A 17,124-nucleotide genomic window follows, 5' to 3' on the forward strand; every position below is an offset into this window, starting at 1 on the left:
AGATTCTTACCACCCTCCAAGCACAATCAAAGCAATTGGAATCTTTCACATCTATGCTCCAATCCGTCCATGAGTGACTGCCCCCGGCAAAAAAGAAGGAACGCGTACCATCGCGTTCCTCTCCACTCTCATAATGGCGTTTGGCGAGGACCTCGAAATTGTGCAGTGGAACTGCCGAAATCTTTGCCACAATAAGACCCCCCTCCACCAGTACCTACTCACCCGCCCCTCTCTGCCTCATTTTCTCCTTCTCCAGGAGACCCGGACGGCCCGCAATGTCCCAGTCTACCGCGCCTACCATGCCACTACGGCCACGCCACTTGCGTCTATTTATGTACGCAGTGACGTGCTCGTAGAGCAAATTGACATCCCCTCCACCCTCCTTAAATATTTAGTTTGTGTGGTTTATTACCACCCTTCTTCCCGCATCTCACTCGTCCTTTTGTCTTTTTACAACCCCCCTGTCACTTCCTCTTTATTCTCTGCTCTGGGCAAATTCCTTCACTCTCTTCCTTCTACCTCCCATCTCCTCTTTGGTGGTGACTTTAATGCCCCTCACACACTCTGGGGCTACCCACAAACCCTCAAACCCGGCCGCCTCCTGCATTGTCTGGCCCAGGAACGCCACCTCACCCTTCTTAATACTCCTGGCTCTCCTACTCGAGCGGGCATTGCCTCACAACGCCCCACGACACCCGACCTCACTTTCTCTCGGGGTTCACTTTCCTTTCACTGGCAGGTGACAGCCGAAACTCTTCTAAGTGACCACTTTCTCATCCATATCACCACCTCTCTTTCCCACATCCCTCGCTGTCATCCGGTTATTCACACTGACTGGCATGCTTTTCGCACTAATCTCGCCTCCGACTCCTTTCAATCCTACGACGACTGGACGTCGCGCATCTCTGCAGCGCTCACGTCCAGTAGCCGTCGCGTTCGCTCTCGTTACCCAATCCAGGACCCAGATCCATACCTTATCCGTTTATGGCGTCGCCGTAAACGTCTTCAACGCTCCTTTCGCTCCCAACCACACAATGCCCAACTTTCCTCCCGGATCACTGCTCTGCGGGCTGAGATCGTCGCCCACTGCGCCTCCCTCGAGCACTCTCGTTGGAGTGCTCTTTGTGATGGCCTTGATTCTGCACTGCACTCGCGATCCACATGGTCTCTCTTTAAATCCCTCCTTGGCAATAAGCCTGCCCTTGCTCCCACTCTAGCTAAAGCCCTCACTCAGGGGACTCCCTCCGAAGTTTTTGATCAACTCGCCTCTCTCTACATCCCGCCCCCTCTGGCACCCTCCTACCCGGTGTACTCAGGTGGACCTAACCCCGATCTGGACCAATGCTTCACTCTCCGGGAGCTCGAATCTGCTCTGGCTGCTAATTCTACACGCTCGGCTCCCGGTGAGGATGCCATTACATACACCACACTTCGTAACCTTCCTGACTGCGCCAAAGAATTCCTCCTTGAAATCTACAATGAGGCCTGGGAGAGCGGCTGCTTGCCGAGCTCCTGGACATCCTCCCTTATTTCTATGATTCCAAAGCCGGGCAAACCTCCCTCTCTCTCTAACCTCCGCCCAATCTCCCTGACGTCGTGCGTTGGTAAGACCCTTGAGCGAATGGCTCTGACTCGCCTCTCTGATTTTCTTGAGGCACGGGAATTTTTCCCCCATTCTCTCATTGGCTTCCGACGCCGCGTCTGTGCACAGGACATGTTTCTGATTCTCCAGCAAACGTTCCTGTCCCCTACACCCACTCAAATTTACGCACTTGTGACTGTCGATGTTCGCAAGGCCTTTGACGGTGTTTGCTACGATCACATCCTTTCTCAACTCGCCTCTTTGGATTGTGGCTCCCGCATGTACTCCTATATCCGCTCATTCCTCTCTAAACGTGTGGCTCGCTTTCGTGTAGATACCCACTTGTCTAACCCACACCACCTCACCCGTGGCACTCCTCAAGGTGCTGTTCTCTCTCCTACCCTTTTCAATCTCGCTATGGCCCCTCTCGCCTCCCAGCTAGCTGAAATTCCCGACCTGCATCATATATTTTACGCCGATGACATCACTCTCTGGTGTTCATCTGGCTCTCCCGGTCACGTACAGGACACCCTGCAACGTGGCCTAGATCTCATCGACTCCTTTCTCACCACCGCTGGCCTCTCTCCTGCTCCTGAGAAATCCGAGCTTCTCCTTCTCAACCATTCCTCCTACCAGCGCTCACACAACCACTTCGTCTCTCTCCACCTTTCTGGCTCTCCCATTCCTGTCGTCACACAGTGCAAAGTTCTTGGCTTCCCTTTGCATGCGGCTAAGAATGTGCAAGCCCTCCACCGCGCTGTCCCCACCTGCCACTCTGTAACTCACCTCCTGCGGCGCGTGGTCACTCGACGCTCAGGTCTCCACGAGGCTCACGCGTGCCGCGTTGCCCACGCGCTGGCCCTCAACAGTCTTGTACTTTGCACCCTACGCTTCCTTCAATCAGACTCAACTTAACACTCTCGAGACTGCCCTTGTGGGCCTCTACAAGGCAGCTCTCAACCTCCCTATCACTACCTCTACCACTAAGCTCTTTGCCACAGGCCTCTTCCATCCTCTTCGTTCTCTTCTCAGTCTCCATCGTGACTTGCAACTTGCCCGGCTTTCCCTTACCCGTCAGGGTCAGTGGTTATTGACTCAAGCGGGTATCTCGCCCATTCCAATCTCCCCGTTTACCTCTCCTATTCCCACCCCCGCTCCCAATCTTCGTATCCTTCCCCTCCCGACCAACATGTCCCCCGTCCTGCACGCCGGACGTCGTCACGCGGCCGCACAGCACCATTCCCCTCTCTTTGATACCCAGGGTGTAGCTTACACGGATGCCTCCTTCGTGGCTCCTCGAGGTTCCTGCGGCTACGCCCTGTACCATCCACACCTCCCTGCTCCTGAAACCCACACCAGCGGGCCGTATCTACACCCTCCAGACGCATTGTCCCTCGAGGTCCTCGCCATTGCGCATGCCCTCCAGTCATTTGCCCTCCTTCCCTCTCTCCAAGAGTACACAGTCTATTCAGACTCACAAGCCGCTATACACCACATACAGAAACGCACCCTGACCCCTTCTCTCCAACAGGAGGTCGAACGAGCGGTCTCCGCACTGCAGCCTTCCATCGTTTTCCTCCGCTGGGTCCCTGGGCATTCAGGGATTGACGGCAATGAGCTGGCTCATCAGCTCGCCCGCGACACACTTTTCCGGGCACCGTTGATCCCCTGGCCCAAGCCCTTGGAGAACGGTGGGAGGCTCACCCTTCGCCGCACCATAAAAGAGGTCTACCTTGAGCTCCGCCTCGACAAACGCCTTTACCCTCCTCCTCATCCATCACTCACGGTGCCGGAGTCTCGCCTTCTTCGGCACATTCAGATGAATGCAGTTATCACCCCGTCCCGCCTCTTCCTCTATCGCTATCGATCGGACCCTTCCTGTCCCAACTGCCCCTGCATCTATGCGGACCTGGCCCATTGCCTCTTCTATTGCCCGGCTGCTCAGCAGTCGGGTTCCTTCCCCCCACCCTTTCTATTCATCACCACCTGGCTCGACTGGCTTGGCGCTGAAGGGGAAGAAGAACAGCGACTTCTGGTCGCCCAGGCGGTCGACATGCTCGGCCTATAAATTATGGTCGAATAAAAGTCTTTACTACTACTACTACTATTTCACAGTTTAAACTCTATATAAACGTTTATATTATTCACTTTGTAGTGCAGTGACTGTTAGTATGCTTTTTCCTGTTTAACATGTATAGTACAAACAACAGTGTTTTCATTTATGATTTATTAGACATTGAATTTTCTGCAAGCATGCTGTACATGCTACCCACTCAAATGTAGCACTGTGTGTAGCAGAGTAATGACCTGTTACAAAATATTGCCTTAATATCATACTTTATTTAGATGTCTATTATCCTCTTTGTTTCCATACTTTTTTTTATGACATGATTACAATAATGACTATCAGCAAGGAGTCGGACAAGTGCAGAAAAGCAGCAAGTTGTTGGGGTTATTATGGCCATGGAACATTGGTGGCTGATGTGCTCACACCTTTTCTTAATTTTTTAAAATGATAAGAAAAGAAGGTTCTCATCTAAAGTTTTGGCATACATTATGGTGTTCAGAGGTCAAAAGTGAAGTTAGGGCCGGCTTTCAATTTTCAACATATAAAATCTTATTCGAACAAACCATGAATTGCACTTCTCATGTCGATTAATTATGTTTTTGCATTGTGCATGCTCTTTGGCAAGTCATTGGTGTGCTTTCCTAGCCCGGTTCCCTGCGTTACCAAAAGGTCCATTTTTTGCATGGCATCACCTGCACAGGAGAAGGATGGTTGGGTGGGAGTGGTGCGTTCCAACCACCACCGTTCGGCGAGAGCCCACGCCCCACAAGCTCATCGAGCTCACAGTCATCATACTCACCCAGCCAGAGTCCACTTCTTGGGGGTAGCCGGGGGGGACCTCTAGGGCTGCCCCCACGCCATGGGGCTGCCTCCTCTGATGGCTCCCTTTACTCACCTACCAGCAGCCCTCTGCAGGTTAGTTTTTTCTGTCATGTTTTTCGCCTCCCTGTTTGTCACCAGTATATTAAAAATTTTGGCAGCACTCTGACAGTACAGTAAAATCTCGTTATTTCAACCCCCATTAATTCTGAAACCTGAATAACCCAGACTGTCGGCATTGTCTTGGCCGATGCCCATTCAAATCTATAGCGTTGGAGGCTTGTTTATTCGGACACAAACATTGGTTAATTCAGTCAAGCTACCAAGGGAGGCCCGTGTCGAAGTGTGAGTGGCAAGCAATTGATGGTCCAAGTAGCCCTCCTCAAGCCTAAATTGCATGGTGAAGTCTTGCCCGTGCACCTCTTCCTTTCACGCAGTGGTCATCCTGACGACTGCTTTCCAGACTGAAGACCAGCTGCATTGTGTCCCTGTTCCATTTTTTTAGCTTTGCGCCTATCCGTGGTGATGGTGGCTATTGGCTGCGCATTGTCCATCTAGCCAGGCATCATTTCGGACGCTGATTGGCACTTTGCGAGTATTTTCTTTGTCATTTTAAAAGGCGTCTCGCTGTTCCCACACTGATATGTTTTCCATGCTTTGGTTCACGTGGTTCTTTCGATCTTCCTCTGTACTGAAAATGTGCGCTCGCCAAGCACTCTCCGCTGATTGTGGGGTGAAGCCTCCTCACATGTGATGACACTGCTTGTCAGGTGACCCACTGCGACCACGTTGCACTGTGAAAGAGACCGTGGAGGCTTTTACTGTTTTACGGCATCCTAGTTTTGACATTTCCAATGGTGGGCACTCAGTAAAGTATTTGGGGAACTGTGAAAAGTTGTAGCTCCTGTGCGGTTTTCATTTGAAAAGCAAGCAACAGTTACCCATGTGTACACCAGATATATTTACTGTGACACAAACAATTATGGGCAGTTTTTCAGGGACAATTCGATAGTCTCGACGTTTTTTCAGGTCCTTGAAAGTTCAAATAAATCAGCTTTTACTTTGTTGCGGTAAGCTGCTTCATCTCATTTTGCCTGGTGATAAGTTCTAATTTTTGAATAATATTGGAAATTTAATTGAAGCCATAAGGTGCATGCATGTAACTAACTACATATGATATGATTGAAGCCCGTACCTGAGTGTTGGTCTGGATATGTGCTGGAAACTTATTAGTAGGTTTAAATTTGGGACTGTATTTTGCATGCAAAGTGCTACTACACCATGGAGCTTGGCTTGAGCTAGTCGGCACCTTTGTGTACCATGGCTGTTGTGCCTGTTTTCGCTGCAGGGACGCAATGTGTCCTTGGTCGAGGCAGTCTACTCTCCCTCTCAATGCCCAAGCCAGGGCCGGCATCGGTTGGCTGATGGCCTCTCCCCAACAGCAGCTCACTTACGCAATCTTTCAGTGTCCCGCACAAGCACCAGTGCGGTGCCATACACACCAGCCAGCACAGAGCCACCTGGCCCTTACCTCGTGGTTCAGCCTACACCTGACACTCGATCAACAGGTACGTAGCAGTTGGAGTGCCATCGCCAGGAGCTCTCACCGCACTTATTAGTGAATTGCCTGCAAGCAAGCTTATGACTTTTAAAGCTTACAGAGGGGTAGAGACACTGAAATTGTAATTGTATTTCCTTCACAATATTCAAGTGCCACAAAAATTTCATTGTTATAACCCATAATTGTTATAAACGGGTTGTGCGAAAAAAAGCATAACTGCTGAGAGAGGACACAGACGGCAAGTGACATGCCAGCTTCACCGATGCATCATTTTGGTGGCCCCGGAAGGGACCTTGTAAACAATACGAGAAGGTTGCCGCGGCTGACTCTCAGCTTGAGAAATCCCGAAGAAACACTGGGCTGAAATCGTCACAAGCATCTCGCAACATACTTCTCACTGGCTTGCATGAGAAAATCCCATGTTCGTCAGCCTTGCTTGCCTCACGCGAAGATTGCCGACATCCTTCTCCATGGCCTCTTTTTGAAGCGCTGTATTCAGCCGTCACCTGGCTGGAAGTCCATGTTGTTAATCAGCAGGGTAAACTGCTTAGTTTTTGTGGCCAGAATCGGCCCGGTGATAGGCAATTTCTGGGCACGGGCACCAAGAATCCACTCGTATAGAGCCTCCTCCACCTGCTTATAGGCACCTTGTCGAACGCGTTTGCGCCCACTGTCAAGGGAGCACTTTTCGTTGTCGAACTTCTCAGCGGAGCAGATGATCATCGATACCGTCGGTTGCGATAGTGCGTACTTCTTAACCAAGTCACACACTTTCTTATCTCTTTGTAGTCCTTCACGATACTGCACTTAAGTCTCCAAATCGATAGCCATGCGATTTCTTTTCACCAGCAACGTTGCCCGATAATCAGCGTGTGGATGAGCCCTCTTCCGTTTCGGCGGTGATTCAAACGAGATGGAGAAACCACGTGGCGAGGAACGACTGCGACGCAATCAACTAACAAAAACAACCAAATCTGTTGTAAGAACTGCGCAGAACCAGGTGCGAGCGAGCAGATCAGCGCTGTCGGCGGGTTGGCGAGGTCCATTCGTGTTTCGAAGGGTGGCGCGGCGTACAGCTATGGTTCAGCCCATTTGTGTTCAAAGGGGTGGAAGGGAAGTGGGAGAGAGGCGCGTGAGGCTGGCAATGCGGAGAAGGCCAGAAAACCGGTTATATTGTATGAGCGCATGGAGGTCGCCCAGGGAGGCGACCGCGGCCACATTCATTGAGGGCTGCCGAAGAGGAGACAGCAGCGGAGCGGCGGCGGCAGCGTCCGGCCCTGGCCAAGGTCACGAGCGCACTCTCTAGCGCGTGCTGGGAACACTTCGTCCTTTTCGGCATCACGCGCACTGCCAGCCGCGCGGGTCGCGACAGGGCACCCTCCCCCCTTCCCCCCCCCCCCACCTAGATGATCAGTCGGTATGAATAGAGTCGTGCAGGCCTGCCGGGGTCCGAAGGCGAGGATCAGGCGGGCGACTCTGTCTTTGGCGTTGAGGCCGAGCTTTCGGAGGGCGTCGACTGACGCGGAGGGGCAGGTGAAGAAAATGGGTCAGCCTGGTCAGCCTGCGAAGTGCTCACAGTGCTGGTGGTCCAGGTGCAGCAGCTGATGGCCGGCGCATGAGGGATGGTGCAGCAGAGGGAGCTAGGTGTGTTTCGGGTCGAGAGATTAGCGCAGCTGATGCCGGGTGGAGCTGCCCGGTACCCAGAGGGGCGGCTACGGCAGGCACAGCGAGATTCAAGCCAGGGGAGTGGCTGTGGTGGACGGCATGGGGCTGCTGGGACACGCTCACAGCCAGCCTTGGAGCGATTGGCTTGAACGTGGCTGGCGGCCGCACGAGTAGCCCCCTTGCCACTGGCGCCAAGCCGTACACGTAGGAGGACACCGGCGAGGTAGCGGCAATTGGAGGCGCCTGGAGTGGCGCAGTTGCCGGGATGCCACGGCCGCTGAGTGGGCCGTCAGCACCGGGAGAGCCGAGGCCGCCGGGAGGGCCGAGGCAGCTAATATAGCTGGGGGCGCTGGGTGTGCCGAGGCTGCCGGGAGGGCCGAGGACACCTGCAGGGCAGGAGACGCCGGCAGGGCTGGCGGCACCGGGAGAGCCGAGGTCGAAGGGAGGGCCAGAGGCGCCGGGAGGGCTGTGGGCGTCAGGAAAGCCGGGGCCGTCGGGATGCCAAGGGGCGGCGGGAGGACAGGCACAGGCACCGGTTCAGCATCGTTGTTAGGCAAAATAAGCCGGGAAACTATCACCATGCTTTGCGCCGCTGTCATCTGTTTTTGTCCGAAATTTTGTGCAAAATTTGCAACTGCGGAGGCGCTCAGTTTCTTCGGACATGTAGAGCGTGAGATTTGTTTTGTTTTGTTTTATTTCTAGACAAGTAAACCTAAAAGTCAGGTGCTCCTCCACAGGTACTAGAAGCGTCGAGCGTTAATCATGCGGTCCATAGCGGAGATGATGGGGGTGACTGACACATTCGCGTTTACAACGCGATCACAAAATGCCTTATGTTAATGACTATGAGTAACGGGGTTTACGGTAAATGTTTCGTAGGCCATTTCATCCACATTTATTTTTCAGTTTGGCTTCCATTCTGCACAGTCCTTCAGAGTTTTCACACAAATACTGGATGTAACAAAAACCTGCATATAACGAAATATTGGGGACTTTTCTTGATTTTGTTATATCCAGTTTTTACTGTAATAAGTAGAGACTGAAATGTTTGTGTCTCTGCTCCTGTGAGCCTCGTGTCATTTGCTGTACTAATAGGTAATGAAGCAAAAACCCATTTTGTATGAAAAGGAAGCACTTTTGTCAGCACTGCATGTTGCAATAATGTAGAAGGTTTAACAGTTGCAATCACTGATACTGATTTTTCGTTGCATCCAGGTTTTCGTTACATGCAGTTTTCACGAGAAGACATGAAAGGATAATGCAGAACGAAAACCAATATAAAAAATAAATGTAGGTAAGATCACCTTGAAAATATTTGCAGCAAATCCCATTATTCGTAAGTCGTAAATTTAGAGAAATGTTTTGCGATAGTGCTGATGGATTCCAACTGCAGCTGTAGCCATGTGGTTGAGCATCCGCCTCGCATGCGGGAGGTACGGGGTTCGATCCCTAGTGCCGCGGGTACCCACCGGTGATACAGTGGGTACAAGACTTTCTCTGGTCTGATGCTCGGCTTATTTAGGGTGAAATGCTTGGAAAATAAGTCTTTGACCCCACCTGGAGAAAAAAGGGCCACAAATGGGCTTCTACCGCACGAGGCGGATTTAACGTTGTTGACGGCGGAACTTATTGCCGATCCGTCAGAGCAACTGTGAACGAAGTTTTCGGGTTGCCAAAGAGTTTCCGCCCAGCCATACATGGAGTAGGCCGGCGCCAGACCACTCCCCGAGAAGCGAGTCCCATAAGTTGGAGCACGCTCGATAACTGGTGGGCCCCCACACCAAAGACTGCTCTTGTACCAATTTAGGTTTGGTCATCGACGGACCCGAAAATCCTCCCATCGAGCGTGGCGGGCTGGCCAACTACTGCAACCCCGTCGGTCGTGCCTGGGTCCACCCCAGGAGCATCGGATAGGCGGGGTCGCTACTCCCCGTGGTGCGCTTTCGTCCTGCGCACCCCTGCCAGACGCCGAAGCGCCCTTGACTTCGGGTGATCTCTTCGCGCCGCGCTCCAAGCGAGAGCCCGATTCTACCAAGTTTTATTAAGCGTCTTGGATTTGACGCCGGCCCTGGTGTACTAAGCTAGGACCTACCGCCTACGTACCGGGAAGCGCGAGTGTGGGCTTCAACTCACACCCCTATGGTCTCACAGCGGTAATACTCACAGACACACCAAGGACGCAAGCGCCAGTTATGCTTTCGCTTCGCCCTCGATGTCTTAGCCTACTGAGACGCCCGCAGGCCTCAGCGTTTCCCATAGATGGCCCTGGTTTTCGGGAGGGGGACCGAGGGCAGACCCAAGCAGCGCTCCCGATTGATGGTAGGGCTCGGGTTACACAGGGACGCCCCTACCCCTGATGACTTTAGTCAGCGGGGATTTTCCTGCAGCGTATCTGCTTGCGACTTGGCCACAGCAGCCAATTCCTAAGCTGTCATGGCGTATGAACTCTCTCACTTTAGGTTATAGGGAGAGGGTCACCACAGCCCTTCCCTGCTTCGCCAACGACAGTCGCCCCCATTCACTGGGTTACAGGGGCACGCAACTACTCCCGGCGTTACGCCTAGGGCCTTCATCGCCGAAGCCCGCCCCCCGCTAGGTTACAGGAGGACGCTACGCCTCCCAGCGTTACCCGGCCTGGGAGCACCTTTCGTACTCTTCAACCCCGGTCGCAGACTTAGACTGCGACCAGGTAGCCAAACCTTCCGTTTCGGCAGGCGATCCCAGACAGCCAAGTCAATCCAGCCCATCATCAGCGAAACTGCCAATGTTTTTCTGACAATGTCGGACATTCAGAAAGCAGTGATACTCTGAATCGCTTCTGTCGAGGGACCTTAGTGTTTGAACGCTGTTGTCAGCCCTGGTTATGCTTTGAACGCTGATGTCAGCGCTGATTGCCACCTTTGCAGGCTGTGTTGTTCGAAACTGGGTTTGCCCCCGAAGGGGCGCAGCGGGGTTTGCGGAGCCTCCTCCAAGCACACGCCCCTGAAGAAGCCGGGCGCCGGGCTGGGGGTGGCTTGTACCCATTTTTACCGGTGGGTGTCCGGCGGTGGGTCTCGAAACAACCACCTCTCTCAGCCGAGGCGGACGCCCAGACCACTTCATGTGCTGAACTCGCAGAACGGATTCATTTAACTTCACCTAACTCGCAACACTCGTTGCGACCTCTCAACTTACGAACCACCTTTGCAGGCTGATTGTGTTCGAAACGGAATTTGCCCCGGAAGGCGCGGCGGGGTTTGTGGAGCTTCTTCCAAGCTTACACCCCTGAGGAAGCCGGGCGCCGGGCCGGTGGACGCTTGTACCCATTTTTACCGGTGGGTTGCCGGCGGTGGGTTTCGAACCAGCCTCTGCAAGCCCACAAGGACGGGATTTGAAGGCGCAGGCTCCTTTCCCATACCATGCACCCTAGCCAGCCGAGCACCAGGCCGGGCCATAGCTTGTAGACATTTTGAGGAAACCGGTGGGTACCCGGCCGGCAGCGGGAGTCGAAGCCACCACCTCCCGATGCCGCATCACCTCCGCCGTGGCTGGCGCAACACAGCTACGAGTGGGGTGGAGAGAGGGGGTGGGGGGTGGCGGCACCGTTGCTAAGCTAGAGAGAGGAGAGCACGTGCAGTCGCGCCACCACCAGTGGACAGGCCGCAAAGACACATGCTTCTTCCCGCATGTTCCCTCTCTCGGTGTGCCCACCGCTGTGTATCCCCAGGAAAAGAACTCTTTTCCTTGGGTCGCCGGCGCGCTCCGCGGTCCCCGCTCTTGACGCAGCAATTGGCGCCGGATTAATGCAAGCAACTACGCAGCGGCGAGAGATGTGTGCTGCTCGTGCCTTGTCTTTTTTGCTATGTGCTGTTATTTGTTGCTGGTTTTGAGCATGAACTGCTGCAGTCCCATTTGGTATGACATTCCAAAAGTTAAAACAGCAGAGATCCGCACATGGCGCTGGAGCACGGCGCATTATGTCAACTATGGTCGCTCGTTGCAATCGTAGATGTTCCTCTCATGTCATTTCGGGCTTTATAGTCATGAAACTTTTCTGCCAAATTTCGTAATGGAGCAGACGCTAACAAATAGTCGGCATAGTGAGTTCGTTTTATCAAGGTAAACCGCCACAACACCTTCATTACATGGAGGTCTCAAATACACGTGCTTCAATGGGATGGCGCTGAGGATTTGCGAAACATTGTAATATTGAGGAATTCGGTATAACGAGGTTCGTTGCATTCAAGTTTTATTGCATTGAAGGAGGAAAACTTGATTTTTTTTTCCAGACCCAACTGGAAAATTCAAAAAAATAGAAATTAAATTTTTGGGAAAAGATATGGCGCAGTATCTGTCTCAGATATCGGGGGACATCTGAACTGGGTCATAAGGGAAGGGATAAAGGAGGGACTAAGAGAAGAAAGGAAGAAAGAGGAGCCGTAGTGGAAGGCTCAGGAAAAATTTCGACCACCTGGGGGTCTGTAATGTGCACTGACATCGTACAGCACATGGGCGCCTTAGCGTTTCGTCTCCATCGAAACGCGGCCGCCACGGTCGCTTTCGAACCCGGGTACTCCGGATCAGTAGCCGAGTGCCCTAACCACTGAGCCACCGCAGCGGGTCCAGACCCAAACGGAGGGGAGGATTTGTTGCATTTTGGCAGAATTCCTCTGCTAGAACAAGGGAACGCAGAAGGGATGGTGCCGCTCACCTTGTAGCCCGAGCTGGCGCGTTTAGTTCGTTTTTCTAGCTGTCACATTGCGTTTCACCAGCAATGCACCACTTCATGCCCCTTCGATAGTGACCTCTGATGTTACTCTGCAGGTACATTAGCTAAGCTAGAATAATTAAAAAAATACAAATAGTACCTGCAGGGTTAATTTTCAAAGATATCAATCTTGCATTTTTGTGTCTTTTTTTCACATATCATATTACTCTTCACCCTGATTAAAAATACATTGCGGTCAGCCTTTTTTTTCTATTTGCTAATTTTAGAACCTTTTTAAGCTCAGCTGTTATATATGAATTTTGGTCCAGGATTTTAATTTTTTCCTTTACAGTGATCGCAGTTTACCCCTGGACTAACCTGCATCAAACACTGAAATTTTGCTGCAACTCCCATTCTTATGGGCTGCAAGAGCTGAAATTTTTCTACGAAACTGGCTTTTTTTATCTGCTACAAGCAGCTTGTCAGTTCCACCACTATATGCTTCAAAATGTATGGGAGGTATAGGTGTCCCTTTTGCTTAATGACCTGCTACAAGAAGAAATGTATGGCCATGCACTTGAGGAGAAGAACAGGTAGCTTTGGCCATCTTTTCTCCTCTGCAGCAAAATAGCTTCCCTAATAGCAGGCAAGCTTCATAGTGACCTTGAAATGTCACTGTCTAGCCAACAGCCGTCGAGATCTTGATGCTTATATTGGTCTTCTGTAAATGCCATAGTCACACTAGTCTCCACATGTGGATAGTAGCTGCATGCTCAATGTAACAGTAGACATTCAGTCTGAAACTCCATGTCATAGCACTAATGCGATTTATGACGGTAACATTGCCTTGAATCATGCTATGTCAGGGCTCTAAGTGGAGCCATTACAAGCGACTCCAGCTATATTGCCAACCTGTTGTGTATACATAGCTTCTTGCACAGACCTGTCATTAAGAAGCACTAAAGAGGAATACTAAGTCAGACAACTCTGATAGGTTAAGGTCACCTAATAACAAATGTCATTTTACCTTAAAAGAACAACACCTGTATAAGTAAAAAAAAGTGGGGAACACGTGGTGCCACCACTTGAAGATTCGTGCAATTGTGATAAGTGACCATTGATGAGCTTTCTGGAGGAACGCTTTTTTGCCGTCTCAATCGGCAGTCACCATCTAAATACGAGAAAAACAGCGCAGTGAGCATAGCCCACAGTGCTTAGAGTTCCGTAATTAAAGCAGCTCAAAACAGACAACAGGGAGAGTGGTTAGTCGCAAACACGAGCGCTGAATCTTTCGCCTCTCATTCATGCAGTGCACTCGGGCTGCATGTAGCCGTTGTACGCAGCAAGTTCAGAACTGCAACCTCTCAACGGCATTCATACTGTGTCTGCTACAGGGCTCACCAATATGAAAGGGAACAACCAGTTAGCACAGAGACAAATTTTTCTCCTGTACAGTTGAAAATTGCTTTTGATATTATAACCTAAGAGGAAAACAAGTTATAAAACAAGAAAAAGTGTGTCGCTTATAATTATGTAGTAATTGAATGTTTAAACTTTGTTCCTTTTTGTATTGAGTGACCCTGTTAACATATTTTTTATAAAGCCCAGAATTTGTGCATGTTTTGAAAATTTAAGAGCATGCTCATACTATCAGTTGAGTTTCCCCTTCCGGTGGCGATGAGAGGAAATTACTTTGATGAAATCGGGGTTTCTTGATGACCCGGTGGTTCTACTCGCAAACATTCACATTACTCAAGGAAAAGAGAAGGTTAACTATTTATTTACAACATAGGTAAAAAAAACGAGAAGAAACAAAGCAAGGAGAAAACTATTTACATGACTAAATCGTGGATCAGACGAATTCAGCCTCCGCTCAACCCAGCGCGCTTGTTTTTAAACCCTCTGTCTCCGCCCTTAGCGGGGACAGCCACCAATAAGATTACAAGCGACACACCTCACCAATCAGTGGTCAGGGAAAGGAAAATAAGGATTTCCGCCAACTAATCACAGATTGGGGAAAGAGTGCTGATTAAACATTTGGGAAAGGAGAGGTTGCAATCAAATAGACAAACAGCACAAACGCGACCACCCTCTCCCACGGCACCCACGGCCCAGCCGTTACCACTTTCCTATCTCTTTCGCACACGCGACAAAACGATCCCTAAAGTGTTTACAGAATACACCGCGCGAGACGAACACAGTCGTTACGGGAATAGTGGGTTTCCGGTCACTCGGCTAATACTCAGCCGTATCTCGTGCGCCCCCGAAACCTCGTCTACCCCTTAACAACCACATGTCGACAGCTGTACATGGTTAGCGTTTTTCCCGGCGGGTCATCCCCGTGACGGCGCGGCGTAAACGAGGACGTCCGCCGCACGAAGGGGAGGCAGGGACGGGACGGGCCCCTTTGTTGGGGACTTCCGACCCCACTGGAGCGGCCTTCCCTGCTGACACAATATCAACGAGTTCGCGGAAAGGTCAGCGAACTCCACACCTCCCAACCGAAAATATCACGCGAACACTTGCTGTCAGTGTGACATAAAAGTTCAGTCACAATTTGCCGGAACACAAAAAAATCACACAACCGTGCACACACACACACACGCATATTGTGGTTAATTCAATCCGCACACAGGGGTAGAACACCGAGTCTGCACATTCCAGAACTTGCCATGTCCGTTCTCCGTATGCCACTGCCAAGCTGGTCCCTAGCCTCCACTTCCCACATTACTTCTACTGGTTACTTACGCATGCAAACATTGAGCACTCGGAGAGCTCGCATGCTTTAAACTCTTCAGCCGCGCCCGGCTGGGACGCTGTCTCACTGGTGCCGACCGGTCACAAAAAAGGACAACTCCCTCACCCCCTTTGCAAGCGCTTCTGCGCTTCGGTAATAAACCTACAAAGCCCCGGCAACGTGGGGATGGTCGAACGGTCCAGCCGTACAAAGACTCTGAAATGACAGCGCCGTTGCGTGTCAAGTTTTTCCCCTTTGGCAGCAATCGGCATTCTGGCGCGCCCGATGAGCATTTTTGCTTTCTAATGCGTGGTGCGCGACCAGTTAGCCCTGACTGTCGCCTGCCAGGTACACTCCGTCTGGGGCGGCGCTCCAGCCTCTTTTGAAATCTCTTACGTCGTGATTTAGCTCGCCCCTCTTTTTCCATGTACACTGCTGTTCCCACTGAATAACGTGCTACGCCACTTCTCATCTGCCGCTGCCTATCCACAACGTGAACGCCTCTTGCGGCCGAGAAGCACGCCTTCACCTTGCCCTTCCGGTTGCTACCGTATGAGTCACCCGCAGGCGTAGTCTGAGAGGACTCGGCTTTGTTGCGTTTAGGGTACACTCGGCGGCGACGACTTTTTCTAGGTGTCCGATGGTTTTCGGCGTGCGCTTCCTTTGTTCCTGAATCATTGGTGGAAACCATCGCTGAATCTTCACGCAGCTCTTTGCTGTCGCCCGGCGCGCTCAACGCGTCTACCAATACAGCTGTCCGAGTTAGCGCTGCCTGCGTTCTTTGTATCGACAGCTCGACCGACACGAGCGGCGCGTCCTCAGCTGCCAGGGATGGCCTACAGGCCACTTCGGCGACAACTTCATCTGAACCTGCTGTTACCTTTAAAGTTTGTCCTGCACTTTCGCAGTTCTGGGGAACTAATCTGCCAGGGACAGCGACGTCAAACTCAGAATTAGCATCTCTTAATTCCTGCCTGGCTCTTTGTGTTTCCAGCACCTGTGCTTTTTCTGTCTCGCTGGCCTGTTGTGCTATACGCTCCGAACGAAGACGAAACGTTTCGCGCCTCAGTTCCAGCGATTCCCTCTCTACTTCTGCGATCTGCAACCGCAGTTGCAATACCGCTAACTGCGGTGATGTCGCCTCTGGTGCGGCGCTCTAATGACCTCCGCTCGTATGGCCCGCGGGCGCCAATGAGTCCTTTTCTGGCATAGGAGCCAGTACCGTTTTCAATTCATTTGCATAATCGCCCAACCGCTCTTGATGTTGTGCATCCGCTAGTGGCGGAAGCTGCATTTGCATTAATTTTATTTCTTTAAGCTCAATTTGGAGCTTCAACTTTTCCATTTCAAATATTTGAGCCCTGCGCTCCTTTTCTTTCCACAAAGCTTGCGTCATGTTTCCTAGTGCCTGCTCTGTTGACACGAGTTGCTCGATAGGCTATAGACCATTCCCCCTCACGGCATCCATCCCTGCATCAGTCATTTCAACGCGACCGTGTAGCGTACGACTATTACACAGACATGGCAAATTCGGAGAAAGCAGGAAGGTGTCCTACCTCTTTCGATGCTCCGACGACCGCAGCACTGTCGATCTCAGCGTGATGACAGCGGGCTCCCGGGAAGGTAGACGCCCACGACTTGATCCTGATCCCTCAGCAGCTCATCGCTTCGGACCTCGCTTCACTTGGTCGCCTGGTTACTTTTCAGCAGCTCGCTGACTCGAACCCTTTCGAGGTGGACGCCTGGTTCTTTTCAGCAGTTCGCTGACTCGAACCCTCGATGGCTTGTCGTTGCCCGGCTCCTTCAGCTTCTCGCTGACTTGAGCCTCCGACGTTCTCTCGAACTCGACCCGTGATCCTGAAGCTCTCGATGTCGTCTTTCGACGCAGCTTCACGTTTTCTCCTTTAGGACAAACAGCTTGTCCACCGACTTGTTCTTCTCACCTTCCGTCCAATGCCTTGAGTAGAAAGAAGTTGCGATCCTGTGTCGACTGCGCCAGTTGCGA

At 51.6% G+C, this 17,124-nt stretch overlaps 2 protein-coding genes across 8 annotated transcripts in view; both read left to right on the forward strand.

The window, feature by feature from the left end:
* LOC144114757 (uncharacterized) overlaps nt 1-17,124 on the forward strand; it is a 257,525-nt gene that overhangs the window by 155,982 nt on the left and 84,419 nt on the right. The gene's annotated exons all lie outside the window — the stretch shown is intronic.
* Nucleotides 1-17,124, forward strand: part of LOC144116427 (nuclear hormone receptor FTZ-F1 beta-like) — a 62,680-nt gene that overhangs the window by 21,201 nt on the left and 24,355 nt on the right. Inside the window, exons 2-3 of the mRNA XM_077651171.1 lie at nt 4,351-4,565; nt 5,818-6,037. Of these exons, the coding sequence (XP_077507297.1) occupies nt 4,351-4,565; nt 5,818-6,037 (435 nt within the window). The remainder of the gene's footprint in view (nt 1-4,350; nt 4,566-5,817; nt 6,038-17,124) is intronic.

This window comes from Amblyomma americanum, chromosome 1 (genome assembly GCF_052857255.1).
Source record: "Amblyomma americanum isolate KBUSLIRL-KWMA chromosome 1, ASM5285725v1, whole genome shotgun sequence".
Classification (NCBI taxonomy): Eukaryota; Metazoa; Arthropoda; class Arachnida; order Ixodida; family Ixodidae; genus Amblyomma; species Amblyomma americanum.